This window comes from Boleophthalmus pectinirostris, unplaced genomic scaffold, assembly GCF_026225935.1.
Source record: "Boleophthalmus pectinirostris isolate CB_2022bp ecotype Guang Dong unplaced genomic scaffold, ASM2622593v1 HiC_scaffold_12, whole genome shotgun sequence".
Taxonomy (NCBI): Eukaryota; Metazoa; Chordata; class Actinopteri; order Gobiiformes; family Gobiidae; genus Boleophthalmus; species Boleophthalmus pectinirostris.
This window is the reverse complement of record NW_026571018.1, coordinates 1664645-1679091: the sequence shown is the minus strand read 5'-3', so window position 1 is coordinate 1679091 and position 14447 is coordinate 1664645. Positions and strand designations below refer to the sequence as shown.

The following is a 14447-nucleotide window of genomic DNA, read 5'->3' as shown; positions in this document are numbered from 1 at the left end:
AAGTGATCATGGTTAAAAGAACTGCATCTCATTTTAACTGCCTTAAAAGAATGAAAAAAGAACAACCAGACAATAGACATTTTGCTCAAATACATGGAATAAATGCACACGGGGCTTTTAATCCCATTACTTTCTAAGTTATAATGCAGCAAATGATGGATATTGAACGTTCAGCCTGTGTCTGGAGTGGTTTGTCCAGAGCTCCACATGGGCTAATGCAGGAATACAATGAGAATGTTTCATTATAGCACAGGATTAATGGAGTGTGTGTTTAATTAGGCCCACACATATGGTGCTGAAATCAGCTGGAGTCCATTCAACATTCTTATTTGGAATGGAATATGACGTAACTATCTTAGGTTATGGATTTACTGTACATCTCATCAATCTGAATGGTCTCTACCTAAAGCCCTGAGCTAAAGTCATGAGTCAGTGCTAGTGCAGCCTCTGCAGCTCAGGGAGGGAATTCTGGAGGTTCTGAGCTTGACATGAGGCCTGAACATAAACTGAGAATGAAACACACTTGCATGTGTCTCTATCTGCTGGTGAAGGCTCTGGTGACACAGGTTCAACTGTGACTGTAATAGTTTAGAGTGTAGGTGACATAATGCTCCTTTCAACTTAGTTGACTATACTAGTAATGGATAAAAAAAAAAAAAAAAACACCGGCCCCCCTCTGATGTCTTAATCCACAGATGTTCGTGATTTGTCCACCATACAAACCCTAAACAGTAAAGCTTATTGAGCTAACCTTATGAGAGTTTCAGAGAGCTCAGGATGGGGATGAGCTCGTGGGCAGTTTGTGTCTCACCTGAACCATCACTGAGACTCTCAAAGACTTTTAAAGAGCTAAAAAGTCCACACTCATGTGTCGGATGATTTGATTTGAAAGTGAGTAGAATAGAATGCAGGCTGCCCAGGTCTCAGTTTAAATACAATGCCTTCTCTTCTGTAGCAGTTACTGAAAACTGTAAGTAGTTAGACTGACAGATCTGTGAATGACAGACAGATCCAGTGTAACTGTGTGCACATCATTCACTGCTCTTCTGCTCTTCCTCAGCGCTCGGGCTCATCACCATTTTTCATTGTGGTTATGATAAGATTTGCAATTCATGTTTTAATAACATGATTCTATTCAAGGTTCACATTTTAAACACTTCTAGAAGAATTGATAAAAATGAACCAAAATCTGAACTTACAAACTATTCAAGAATCCCATGTGAGCAGGGTCAGGGTCAGGGTCAGGGTCAGGGTCAGGGTCAGGGTCAGGGTAGGCTTATGTACATAAGACAGGAGATTTGGTTGTTTTGGGGGAAATTATGGTACTGTAATTATATTAGTTGAGATTTGCTAATTGTGTCTTTCAAATTGCAATTTTGGTTTGATTATGATGAATCCTGCAGGACACAGAGACATAGACAAGGAAGGCACGTTTATTTGTATATAGCACAATTGGTACACAAAGTAATTCAAAGAGCTTTACAGAATAAGAAAAACATTAAAATAACATAAAAACAAATCCAAACAAAAAATAATCATCAAATTCATTCATTCAGGATTATTTGGATCATTTCAGTCCTGGAAAATCTCTGCTGAACTGAATCTGATCCCGTCAGATGTCAGAAGCTCAGCAGAACTGAGTTTGGTCAGGACTTGGATGGGAGATGCTGGGAAAATCAGGTGCCACAGGGGGGTGCCAGTAGTAAAAAAAAAAAAAAATGTTGTTGTGTCCTTCAGCAAGTTACTTCACCCACATTGCCTAGTATGAAAGTGCTGTGAGTGGTGGCCACAGGGCAGATTGGCAGCAACACTATTGTTGAATGAAGAATGCACCAAATTGTATAGAGACTTTAAGTGTCTGCTGAAAGCTCACAGGAGTAAATGTTGCCAAACATAAGACCTTTAATGACCTTTCTTCACTGTCTGAAGCTAAAATCTGGTGAAAATGACACAACAAAAACAAAATATCCCCACTGTGCCATAAAGGGACTACAGACATTATACAGCAGAGGTACTGCACAGCTGCTTGGTTTGGTTCACTCTGGTCTTGGTTTAGATCTACTTTAGTCCCAGTAGCCTACGTTGACAGCAGTGTTATATCCACCTTTCCACACAAAGTGCAGTCAACGTTTCAGAACCATGGACAGCGCCCCACAGCCCGGCCTCCCACTGCTGTGCTCTCAGCTCTCTCTATCCCCCACGTTTCATTTTTCTCATTCTGTTTCTCAAATTCTGGATTCCTCCACCGTTCTCATACTTGTTTTAGTCGATTTATCCTCCATTAGGTTATCTCTTTTTTTAATTATCTGAAGTAATGCAGCAAACCCTCAGAATTTATTCACATGTTTTAATGCATGTTGACACATAAAAACACCACTAAGCACTTTTTATCTGTAGAAACATTGATGTTTATTAAAGCTCAGGGTTTTATTGCCTTTGGTTTCATCATGTGACACAGTGCAGTCTCTCCCTTCGGAGCCTGTTCCAGGTGTGCTCCAGGAGCTGTGAGCAGGACACTTGGTTCTGCTTCCGAGGAGCTGACTCTAGAGGAATGTTACAAAGTTGAATTGAGAAAGACCCGACATCACAAAATTTAGTGTTTTCTGTTTAAGAGAAAAAACTAAATGTACAGGATTTGTGTGTTAAACAATGTTAACATATCTCTGAAATTTTGGATATAACTACAACATCTGGAAAAGACACACATTCTTACTGTTTTTTTTTTTTTTTTTTTTTTTTTTTTTTTATGCATATGGATATAATCACCCTAATCAGTACAAAAAGTGGTCGTAAGTACTGGTTTCAGTCTCCATAGGCAAGAGACACACTAAAACCTGCTGCTTCTCCTTTCCTCTCCACACGGGGGCGCAAACGCACTCACTGAACTCTCAAACAAAACGAAGAAAAGACCAAGCGAAGGCGCATGCGCAGTGCCTCTGTCTGTGCACACACTGCTGCTAATGCTAAGCTAAAGCGTCCCTCCGCAGTGTCCACCATGACCCAACATGTCCCCGGCACCACCACCGCTCCGTGCGCCGCGCCTAACGGACCTTTTACCTACGCACTGATTTAACATGAGGCGAGTGGAAGCGCACAGTTAGTGAGTCCGTTTCTCTGCTCACGGATCTGCAGAGCTGCCGTTAGCCTGTGAAGCTAACTGACGCTAGCCCCGTGAACATGGCGATTGTGTCTGGCTCGTGCGGCAGAGTGAGCGGGCCGTCTGTCCCGGGCGCAGGCTCCGTGTCCGGGGTGCTCTCTCAGCCCATGGTGGTGGTCTGGGAGTGGCAGGACGATCAGGGCTTCTGGCGGCCCTACAGCGGACAGGTCAGCGCCTACATCGAGCGCTGTCTCTCCCCGCGGGGACAGAGACTAGCGGGAGCCGGCCTCACGAGCATCTGCCTGGGACACTCCGACCCGAGCCTGGCGCAGTACCTCATAGACGTGCCGGGCCTCAAGCAGTTTCGACAGGACACAGGTGAAGTGTGCTTCCGTTTGTTCGTAGTCTCAGAGCCGAGAGCAGCGGAGGCCCTGGTCCATCCGAGCCGCTCACAGGCTCTAGTTTATCTTTCACCTGAAACCAGACGAGCTAAAATGCCACTAATGTGGCCACACCGGCTTGTCCAAGATCTCAGAAGTTCAGCAGGGCCGGGCCTGCTGAGGACTGGGAGGACTGGGACACCACTGGGACAATCAGGTGACGGGGGCACCTGTCACCAAAACTGTTGTTGTGTCAGGAGGATTTAGTGCTCACACTGCCTAGTATGAAAGTGGTGTGTGTGTGTTGAGTATTGTGTGTGTTGTGGTGGTTGGACGAGCTGATGGCGCAGATTGGCAGCCTCGCATCCATCTGTCTGCCCCAGGGCATCTGTGGCTACGCTAGTAGTTTACCACCAATGCTCTGTAAAACGTCTGAGTGTTATATAAAACTTATGCATAATAATAATAATAATAACAATAGTTATTATTATTATTATTCTTATTACTTATGTGAAGGACACATTTGTACTTACTGTATGTTGTGCAGTTTTAATAATATTGTGTTCTGTGAGATTTGAGTAATAATGAATTACTTTGTTGTTTTTGTTGCAGGTAAGACTCGTTCTGTGCGCCGCTCCCTGTTTGCCCAATCGTCAGGCCTGGGCAGTGGCGTGTACTGGGAATGGGCCAATGATGACGGCACTTGGACTCCATATGAAACTAGGACCTCCATTCTGCTGGAGCACAGTTATCAGGCTCGCCAGGGCACTGCCGATCTGGGCTCTCACGGCTATAACTATATCGTGGACCTCACGTCCCTGTCCCAGGTTAACAAGTCCACTGGGTTCAGAAGACAGGTGCGCCGCCAGTGTAACCTCCCGTACCCCTTGGCTCCTTCTGGGGCCCACTCTGGGGCCTCTGGACTTTCCTCTGGGGCCTCTGGCCTCTTGTCTGCAGCCCCCCCTGGACTATCTTCTGGGGCCTCTTCTGGACTCTCCTCTGGGGCCACTCCTGGAGTTTCCTCTGGGGCCCCCCCTGGACTCTCCTCTGGGGCCCCCCCTGGACTCTCCTCTGGGGCCCCCCATGGTCTCTCCTCTGGGGCCCCCCATGGTCTCTCCTCTGGGGCCCCCCATGGTCTCTCCTCTGGGGTCCCCCATGGTCTCTCCTCTGGGCCCCCCCCTGGACTGACCTCTGGGTCCCACCCTGGACTGACCTCTGGGGCCCACCCTGGACTGACCTCTGGGGCCCACCATGGACTGACCTCTGGGGCCCACCCTGGACTGACCTCTGGGGCCCACCCTGGACTATCCTCTGGGGCCCACCCTGGACTCTCTTCTGGGGCCCACCCTGGACTCTCTTCTGGGCCCCCCCCTGGAATCTCCTCTGGGCCCCCTCCTGGACTCTCTTCTGTACCTGTGTCTGTTTCTTCTGGACCTGCTTCTCTGCTTACAGGGCCCCCTGGGACCCCTTCATCCCTGGCCTGCTCCTGTCAGCAGTGTCTGAGTCACAGCTCCACGGGGCCCATGTCCAGTCGCTCACGCCACTCCTTCTCCTCAGGCAATCTGACCCGGCCGAGTGTGCAGAGCAGTGGAAGAGCTACAGCCGCTCACCCCACCTCTGTGTACTCGCCGTACCCCAGGAGGCCTCTATCTGTGGGCAGTGTGTCCTGGGGGAGCCCCTGGCTCCCACCTACTGCTGCTGGTCATCCCTCCACTCATCCATCCAGCTCCTTTAATGGGATGAGGTGAGTCAAACTGCTGATGATAATCTGCTGTGTTAAATGTTGATGTAACATTTGTAGTTCCCCAAAAGCATTTAGCGCGTATACATTGTGCTCAGTGTTTGTCCTTCTGTCCACAGTGTTCCCTCAGTGTCAGTGCACCTGAATGGCTCCACCAGTGTGAGTTCTGCCCTGGCAGGTAAATCCTCTTTCCTCATATTCTGTGTGTAATTGTTTAGAGCAGTGATGCAGGGCTCTACACCAACTTACACCCCACTTACACCCCACTTACACCCCACTTACACCCACTTACACCCCACTTACACCCACTTACCCCACTTACACCCCACTTACACCCACTTACACCACTTACACCCCACTTACACCCCACTTACACCCCACTTACACCCCACTTACACCAACTTACACCCAACTTACACCAGCTTACAGTAATAGTCCGCAGTTCTCCTAGAGCAAAGTGAATTTTCCAGATGGAGTCCACAGATCAGGCTGCACTTTGGCTGGTGGCTCAGCACTAGACTGGCCAGCAGAGGGAGGCCCCTTCTGCCCAGAGGCACAGTGAGGCAGAGAACAGCCTTACCTTTTTGGTGTTAGTCTAGAGCCCTGTGACATGGATGCATACTGATTCAACTGGCAGAGCTCGCTGACTGTGTTTTGTTGTGAGGTTGGTTCAGTTGTTGCATAGTCCTGTCTGGAAAAGACATTCCCTTAAGCCTAGTGTTAAACAGCAGCTGACTGAGTTGGGGTAAATTAATGGCGGTTTGTGGATTACTGTGGATTGGTTTCTATGATAGGTGGCCTTAAAGTACTGATCAAATGGGAGTGTTATGTATAGTGGATATTTCTGAGTTTATCACCATGAAATAATGGTGTTCCCTCATTATTATTGGAGTAGTTTGAAGACTATACTGTAGATTCATATAAACACACCTTAACAGTTTTGGCTGCTTTCTGCCACCTTTCTCACAGTCACATGTCTGCATTGTGTTTTTACACTTCACACACCTTCACCAGAATCATTTGGATGATTTCTTACCTGGAAGTGCTAGTCTCTACTAAACATAAAGTAAAATGAGCTATTAACTTGAAAACTACCACTACATGACATCACAAGGTGGAACAGGGCACACTGATCTTTGGTATGTAGAAAAAGAATAAACCAGGATGTGTGAAATAAAACACAACTCCAGGTTTGCCTCTCATTTGATAACAGCATTATAACATGGACATTATAAATAGGACCCTTAAACAGATCCTTGGATTGCGTCTTCTGCAGTCCATCCTCTTCAGAACTGTGTCTTAGGTGTGAGTGAGTCTGTACTCCTTACACATCATGATTCATAGTCTGGTGGGTGTGTTTCTGAGTCTCAATGCCCTCCCTGATTCAACAATGTGACGTGTTGAGCTCTGTGCCTGTGACCTTAGCATTGGAATTAAATTAAATGGGATTAAATCATATGAGCAGACACATCACAGCAACAGCACGTAACACTTGTGGTGAAGGAGCAGCATGCAGCCAAAACCGTCAAGGTCTGAAATAGTCCTCATTTGAGGATTTAGTGCTCACATAATTAGAATAAATAATAGATTAATTACAAAAATCGACGGTGGGTCATACATGTATGGTTCTAAAATGTCAGGTAAACATTTTTCAACAATAAAAAAGAGGAAATGCTCATCTGCTGCTTGTTGTGATGAAAGGCCACTACAACCAGGAAGAGCTAGTCAATGAGCCCATTTCTAGATCTACCCCCGTAACAAATATGTACAATTATTGTTATATCGTATTTGTTATTGCACTGAATACAAGAGACCGTACTGTTGAAACTCATTTACCACAATAACCCTAAAAAAGATTATCCCCCTAAACTATTAAATAAATATAATAGAAGATCATCCTTTATTGTCTCCTATGGGAGAAATTTGTCTTGGGACAGAGGGTCACATGCTTTAACACAAAGACAAAACAACACAGCAACAAAAGCCCAAACAAACAACCACCACAGAACATAAAACCAAGAAAAGTACGAGTGATATAACAGCGGAACCTTTAAGTCACTCTACTAGTATACAGCAAGCCCTTCAGTCTTCTATTCTAGTAGTAATTGCACTTGACTTGACCTGTGTGCAGTTTTGATATCAGCCTGAAGATAGTATGATCCATAAAAGTTATGTATGCAGCCTTCTTCAGCTCAGGCTTAATACCACATACAAGTAAAATATCACCTCTTTAAAATATGATCTGCAATAAATAAATCAATCAATAAATATAATCATGAAGATGGCATGTATGAGTCATAGAAGTTAATGTATTCAACCTCCTACAGAGCAATAACTGATACAACAATCTTCATGACAGGCCTACTCTTGTGTTGAGCAGTTTTGGATCAGCGTTGTGGTTTACAGAGTCCTAATGTCAAAACTTGATCTATTGTTATAGTTAAGTAGGAAACACTAAGACAAATGCTTTGCGTGCAAATGAATTATGAACATACGAGCTGCAGCTCATGGCAGCGAGCAGAAGAGGGTGTTCTTCTCTTAAGTTTGTGACAAAATGATACACACAAGTGTGTATTGTTCTTGGATACTAATACTGAACTCCTACTCAAAACACAACTCCAGCTGATGAGGACAAAGCAGCACACACTTACTTCATTTATCTGGTAACTGACAGATCAGAAAACAGTGTTATATGGTTCTGAGGAATCAATGTTAGAATAGTGTTTCCTCATCAAACACATACCTTGAGTTGTGTTTTGTTTCATTTATAGAAATCCTACAGTTCTTCTCTTGAACAGAAAACATTCTGTTCCACTTTGTGATGTCATGTGGTAATACTGGAAGTGCGCTCTGTTTTTAAATCCAATACACTTTCCCTAGAATAATTTGGATGATTTCGGTCTTGAAATTGCCAATCACTTCTAAACAAAAGGTAAAAGGTAGCTGCATCTAAACTACCACTATATGACACTATATGACATCACAAGGTGGAACAGATCATTTTGAGCTTTGGAGATATAGGCATGGAAAATGCTTACTCAAACATGTGTAAATGAAACAACATAACTCTAGGTATGTTTTTGAGGAGGAAACAACATTATAACATTAAACATTTTGGTGTAATATAGGACCTGTAAATGATCCATTCATCACAGTTACTCACGGTTAATAACATTTCTTAATCTAAATGCAGCAAATGGTGAATGTAGACGACTGTATACTTTAAAGCCTCACATGAGGGGTAAACCACACTTTAAATGGCTTTATTGACAGAGGTTTCTTTATGTGCTGTGGAGACGTAACTGCTTTATTCAAGTGCGTTTGTGCTCAAAGCAAAATGAAACGTGTCAACAGTCCTTTATCTTGACAACACTGTAAACATGGAGCCTGAAGTCACGTGCTTTAGAGGCCTAGGGATCCCTCATGAAAAAGCCAACTTTTCTCTGAACCAGCACTACAGAGTTATTTGTCACAAATAAATGATCTAAGCATGAGCCTGCAGAAGAGCCTCATGTCCAAGCACCTGTATGTTCAACTGTGGCCAAACACTGGTTTGTGTTGTGGCTGTGAGCACAGAGCCATGTAGACCTGTCACAAGAAGTGTTATGTCGCCTCATCGTTCAGTACATGACAGATGAAGCATTTTAGGGTCAGGATATACAGTGGGAACTGTTTGGATACACGCTGCCTCCCTAGATTTTGGAGAGCTCTGTTTTTAGGTGACATGAGTGTTCTTGGAGTTGCCATTGTAACATTTTTCATTGTTGATTTGTCCCTCTTCCATACCACCGCTCGCTCTCACCTCACTGCCCCCTCCTGCCCCTCCCTCTCCATCTCACCCGCTCCAGGCATGGCCTCCATTTTGATGTCGGCGGTGGGCCTTGGCGTGCACTTCCACAGTGCGGCCCTACCTCAGCAGCCTCTGCAGCCTGTGCAGCCTCTGCAGCCTGCACCTGTGCTCCAGCCTCCAGCTCCCTTCTCTGTGCCCGTACCTGTGCCCGTGCCAGTGCCCCCAGGCCCAGTCGGCAGGCCCAGCCAGCCCCACAGCAGCAGTTCAGTTAGAAGTACTAAAAGGCAGCTGAGGAGAGGTAGCCACCATGCACTGCCTCTCGCCCCTCACCCCACGCTCCATTGTCAGACATTCACTCACTGAGTGGGCCGCTGCTTGTCCAAGTCGGAAGATCTCATGTCTGTGTGTAAAATCATGATTACTGTAAATTCCAAAAACATTTACAGGTTGAAAATGGAAGGAATTAGTTATTTCTGTCGTAGGGAATTTGACCAACTGTTGGAATGTGCAGGGGTGATCATTTCTAGTTCGTTTTTGTTTGTTTTTTTTGTTTTTTTTATAAATCGCCTCATTTAAAATCATGAGACTCAAGAAAACTAAATTAATTCAAGTGGAACTACTACAGGTAGAAAGAGACTGTGGAAGAAACTACTGATGGTCATTTAAAGTGTGAAGACGTTGCCCTACATATATATATATAAATATATATTTTATCATATATATATATATATATTTTTTTTTTTATTTAATTAAAAAAAATATTTTTTTAAACATGCTGGTGACCATAGTCGGGCTTATTATGACTTACACTGCCCACTTGACTCTCATGGGTTTGTCCTCCCCTCAGCTCCTGACAACACAGGGCTGGTCAGGAGATGCTTCTGTTGTCCAATGATTTTGTCAGACTCTGAATGTCTCACAGAGTCCTTAAAAAGCTATGGCCTATAAGTTTTGGATCTGCTGCTGAAATGCAGGTAGCTCATAAAAAAAACATTTTTTCCCTCTTAAGCAAGTGCAATATTTGACATTTTTCATGGTCTCAGGATGTTAGCAGGATTGTATATCTTGAAAGTTTAAGGTTTACAGTGGCTCCCCTCATAATTGAATCAGCTTTGGAGTTGAGTGACCAGTGACATGTAAATTGTGGGAGGCCACATATGTGTATGTTTTAGTTGTTTTGGCTGCTGTGTGCATTCAAAGTGCCATGTTCTCTGACCACAGTGCACATGTCTGCTTCTCATTAGGTCCATAATCACTGTCCACCACCTTTGTTCTGCATGGTGTACTTTAAATGAGCGTTTCATTTCAAACTGAAGCATCAGTGATAGTAGTGTTAGAACGTGTCTGTGCACACACACACGTACACACGCACTCACTGCTTTGAGCTTAGTTCCTGTACTGTCCTCATGTCACTCAGTGAGTAAAGTGCTTGTGTGCATATTCCTCCGTCACATGCTCACGTGTGTCCTGTGTTACAGCCTGTGCTCAGAGGCCAGAGGAGGTGATCCAGCGCTACATGGAGGTAGTGGTTGGAGTGCCAGACGAGGTATGTGTCTTTACTGAAATGGTCTCATCAGACCTAAACCTGGATTAAGACTTTCTTCTTTTCAGGACTGCATTATCTGTATGGACCAGCTCTCCAATCCTTCCACTTATGAGCTCCCAGCCAAAGAGGACAGATGCCCTGTGATCGAACCAGACACTGTGGGCAAGTTCATCAAGTGTGGCCACACGCTGCATATGCTCTGTATGCTTGCCATGTACAACAACGGCACCAAGGTACACATGTGTGCAGCCACACCACTACTGCACACTGACTATGAAATATATGAGGCTCAGTCAAAGAGTCATAGTGTCACAAATGAAGATGATCTGTGCATACCTAATGGCATTCATGCATAACTCTTCACAGTAGACTACACTACCATTGGAATGAACCACCTGAGAGGTGCTCTTAGCCTGATTCATACATGCACATGCACAGCACTTAACATGTGTGAGGAAACATGGACACAGAGTGCTTTATTATGCACATGTGCTTTATTCTGGGCCTTTGTGAGAGTAGACCTGTTTGTCTGCTACTATCTCAAAAGAATCATTAAAACAAACACTTGTGCAACACTCACTGCTCAGGCAGGCTGCTCTTACATCCTAACCCCCGGTTTACACCAAAAGGTAACAGTGCATAAGTGCAGCAGCACAGCATACAAGCAGCACACGTGCAGGTAATGCTTTTCATTTTATCTGGTCAGACAATTTACACCAGCAGTGTCATACGTGCGTCCAATGGCCGTCATTACATTATGTACCGCTCAGATTAGGTTGGAGTTCAAATTTTTCAGTGTCAACGGGGTGTCTTCAGTTTTTTTAGCAGGGGAAAGACAGGAAATAAGCATGAGCTGTCAAAATAAACTTCTGATGCCCTTTCAAAATACATTCTGTTAAACCACTACAGTTGCGTAAACATCGTGCATCACATCAGGAGCTCAGGGAATTACTTGTGATGGACTACGGAAAGTTTACTGCCATGGAGGATAAATATAAAACACTTTATGACATCAGACAGAAACTTTACAAGAACAACTTGTGAAGGAAAAGGCACATAGAGCAGACGACCAAAGTGAAATGGTGAGGAGCTTCAATAATGTGAGCACCGCAGATACGACTCATTATCGCTGCAAAGCATCGTCTCTTGTGTTATCAACTTTTGTATTCTGATTTAAAACATAATTCATCCAGTCAACAATGAGTACATAAACAATATAAAAAGTGTAGTGTTTAAACGTGAGAATACACAGAAGCAGTGCTGTTATCTCTGGTGTAAATTGAAGTTTTAAAGTACACACATATGCAGCTCTGCCTACGTTACGTGTCGCTGACACTCTTGGTGTAAATTCTGGGTAACTCTTCACAAATAAGATCTCTAACCCAAAACAGTGACCCAGAATTGGAATATAGTGCCTCCTGTGGACAGCAGCTGTGCATGTGTCCTCGGTCTATGGTCATTATCTTCTCTCCTCTACATTTAGAAGAAGCTACCCTCTTGTTGCAGGCCTATTGACATTGCCCCACTTACTGTGTCTTTAAAGTGACAGGTGTTAGAGTGAGAGTCGTTCGCAGGGGGAAGAAACAATTCTTGTGGCGAGAGCTTCTGTAGCTTCTTACCTGAGGATTGCAGCTCAGATGGGTCATGTACAGGGTGTGAAGGATCAGAAGAATATTTTGGGAAGTGGATTCTTTGGACTCAGAAATCATTTGCAATTTCTCACAAATATTACATGGATAACTCAAATGATGCCCTGAAATTGTGTTCAGTACAACACATGGATGTATTAGCATGGCAGTCATGGTTTATGCTTATTCTTGTCAGCAGAGGGAGCTCTAACACACATCTATTTACTTGTTAATAGTGTGTATAGTGTGTTGTTAACATGAAATGTCAAAAGCATGTTAAAAGGTTCTATATTATGCAAAGAAAGATTCATGTGAGTTTTATGCCATATTATGTTACCTTTTATAAAAAAAAAAAAAAAATTAAAAATCTGATGTTGTGTTTCGTTTCATTCACACATGTTTGAGTAATCCATAACAGCTACTTTTATCTTAGTTCAGTAGAGACTGGCAATTCCAGGACTGGAATTATCCAAAACATTCTGGTGAAGGTGTATGGATTTTAAAAACACAGTGGAGGTCTTCCTGTATTTCCACATGCCACAAGGTGGAACAGAGTGTTTTGTGTTTGAGAGAAGAACTCAGCCTAAATCTGCAGGATGTGTGAATGAAACGATGAGAAAACATTCTTATAGTCCAGAAAAGAATGCAATATTGGAAAGAAGACCAAAGTAAAGAGTGACGTGTCCCCTTTAAAAAGACTTTTGCGTTTCAGGATGGCAGCCTGCAGTGCCCCTCGTGTAAGACCATCTACGGAGAGAAGACGGGCACCCAGCCAAAGGGAAAGATGGAGATCTACAGCATCTCCCAGTCCCTGCCTGGGCACCCTGATTGTGGCACCATCCAGATCATCTACAGCATTCCCCCAGGCATCCAGGTATATGCCGCTGCAGTCAAGAAATCAATAATGCACAGCTGCATACGGTAATGTAACATGTGCACGTGTGTGTGTGTGTGTGTGTGTGTGTGCGCGCGCGCGCAGGGCCCAGAGCACCCCAACCCAGGCCAGCCGTACACCTGCAGAGGCTTCCCCAGATTCTGTTTTCTCCCAGACAACACTAAGGGTCGAAAGGTGATGTATAATCCAACAGAGCCTGACTGCAGCACTTTCTGATTTCTTTAAAGAGGAGGAGACAAACCACATCTGCCTCTCTCATTACTCTAACCTAATTGTCCACTTATGAAAAAGTACCTTGAGTCCAACTCCTCAGTTTGAGCTGTCCACTTATCCGGAACACTGTACCATCTCATATATACAAAACAAGAATGCTGTTATGTTTCAGCCAGTAATCTGCTTGTATGTGGCCTCTTAACTTTTTTATCTTTTGTCTAACCTTTTATAGAATGTCCACTATCTTCAGTGCTGCATTTCACACCTGTGCAGCTGAAACTGGCACATTTACAGAAATGTTTATTAATGTGTATTGTCCCAATTCAAATAAAGCATTACATCAAATGAAATAAGCAGGAGGAGCAGGTGTGAGTGGTCTGCAGCTCTCTAAAGCTCTCCTCTATCCATCAGGTGTTGGAGCTGCTGAAGGTGGCCTGGATGAGGCGTCTGATCTTCACCGTGGGGACCTCCAGCACCACTGGAGAGCCGGACACTGTGGTGTGGAACGGCATCCACCACAAAACCGAAATGATGTCCAATCTGTCTGGACACGGTTACCCCGACCCCAACTACCTGGACAATGTCCTGTCCGAGCTGGCCTCGCAGGGCATCACAGAGGACTGTCTCAGAGCCCACAGCTGAACCTCCACCACTCTAAAGGAACCTTTGAAGAAGCACTTTAGGTTTACAGTGATTTAGATGAACAGCGCTGGCATTTGTCTGAATCTTGCGTGTATATGACTAGTCTGTTAAGGCATCAACACAGATGACAAGATCCATTCATGATGAGAGACCACATCAGGGCTGCAACGATTCATTAGAATAACTGACTAATAGACTTTTAAATAATTGCTCATTGTTATCTGGTCTGTTCTGGTCAAAAGACATTTGATAACACAGTGGCATTAAATCTAAATGGCCAAACCCCAAACTGGATTTTCATTATTAACACACGTCATAAATAAATATTCTCCATCTAGCAGCCCTCAGTCAGATTTGACCTTTTCATCTGGGTCAAAATGTACAATAGAAATAAAAGTGTACAATAGTGAAAAATGATTGTTTGACTAGTTCACTGGATAAAAACAATTGCAGATTTGTTGACTACTCAAATGATACTTAAAGGGCCCATATTAGGCTATTTTCTTATCAAACAT

The 14447-nt window shown here is 44.1% G+C and overlaps 1 protein-coding gene across 1 annotated transcript; it reads left to right on the top strand.

Annotated features, from left to right (window-relative positions):
* Window positions 1-2902: 2902 nt before the first annotated feature.
* On the top strand, window positions 2903-14214 carry dtx2 (deltex 2, E3 ubiquitin ligase). The gene is made up of 8 exons (XM_020941082.2): window positions 2903-3475; window positions 4090-5221; window positions 5338-5396; window positions 10487-10554; window positions 10620-10787; window positions 12895-13056; window positions 13162-13251; window positions 13702-14214. The coding sequence occupies exons 1-8, from the start codon at window positions 3178-3180 to the stop codon at window positions 13930-13932; spliced, it is 2208 nt and encodes a 735-aa protein (XP_020796741.2). The 5' UTR covers window positions 2903-3177; the 3' UTR covers window positions 13933-14214.
* The last annotated feature ends 233 nt before the right edge of the window (window positions 14215-14447 follow it).

What these genes read in the sequence shown, in the direction of transcription:
- dtx2 (XM_020941082.2), top strand. Translation starts at nt 3,178, where the DNA reads ATGGCGATTGTGTCTGGCTCGTGCGGCAGAGTGAGCGGGCCGTCTGTC. An exon ending in TGTACAACAACGGCACCAAG is followed by an intron (nt 10,788 to 12,894) that starts GTACACATGTGT and finishes TTTGCGTTTCAG; the next exon opens with GATGGCAGCCTGCAGTGCCC. An exon ending in GCATTCCCCCAGGCATCCAG is followed by an intron (nt 13,057 to 13,161) that starts GTATATGCCGCT and finishes GCGCGCGCGCAG; the next exon opens with GGCCCAGAGCACCCCAACCC.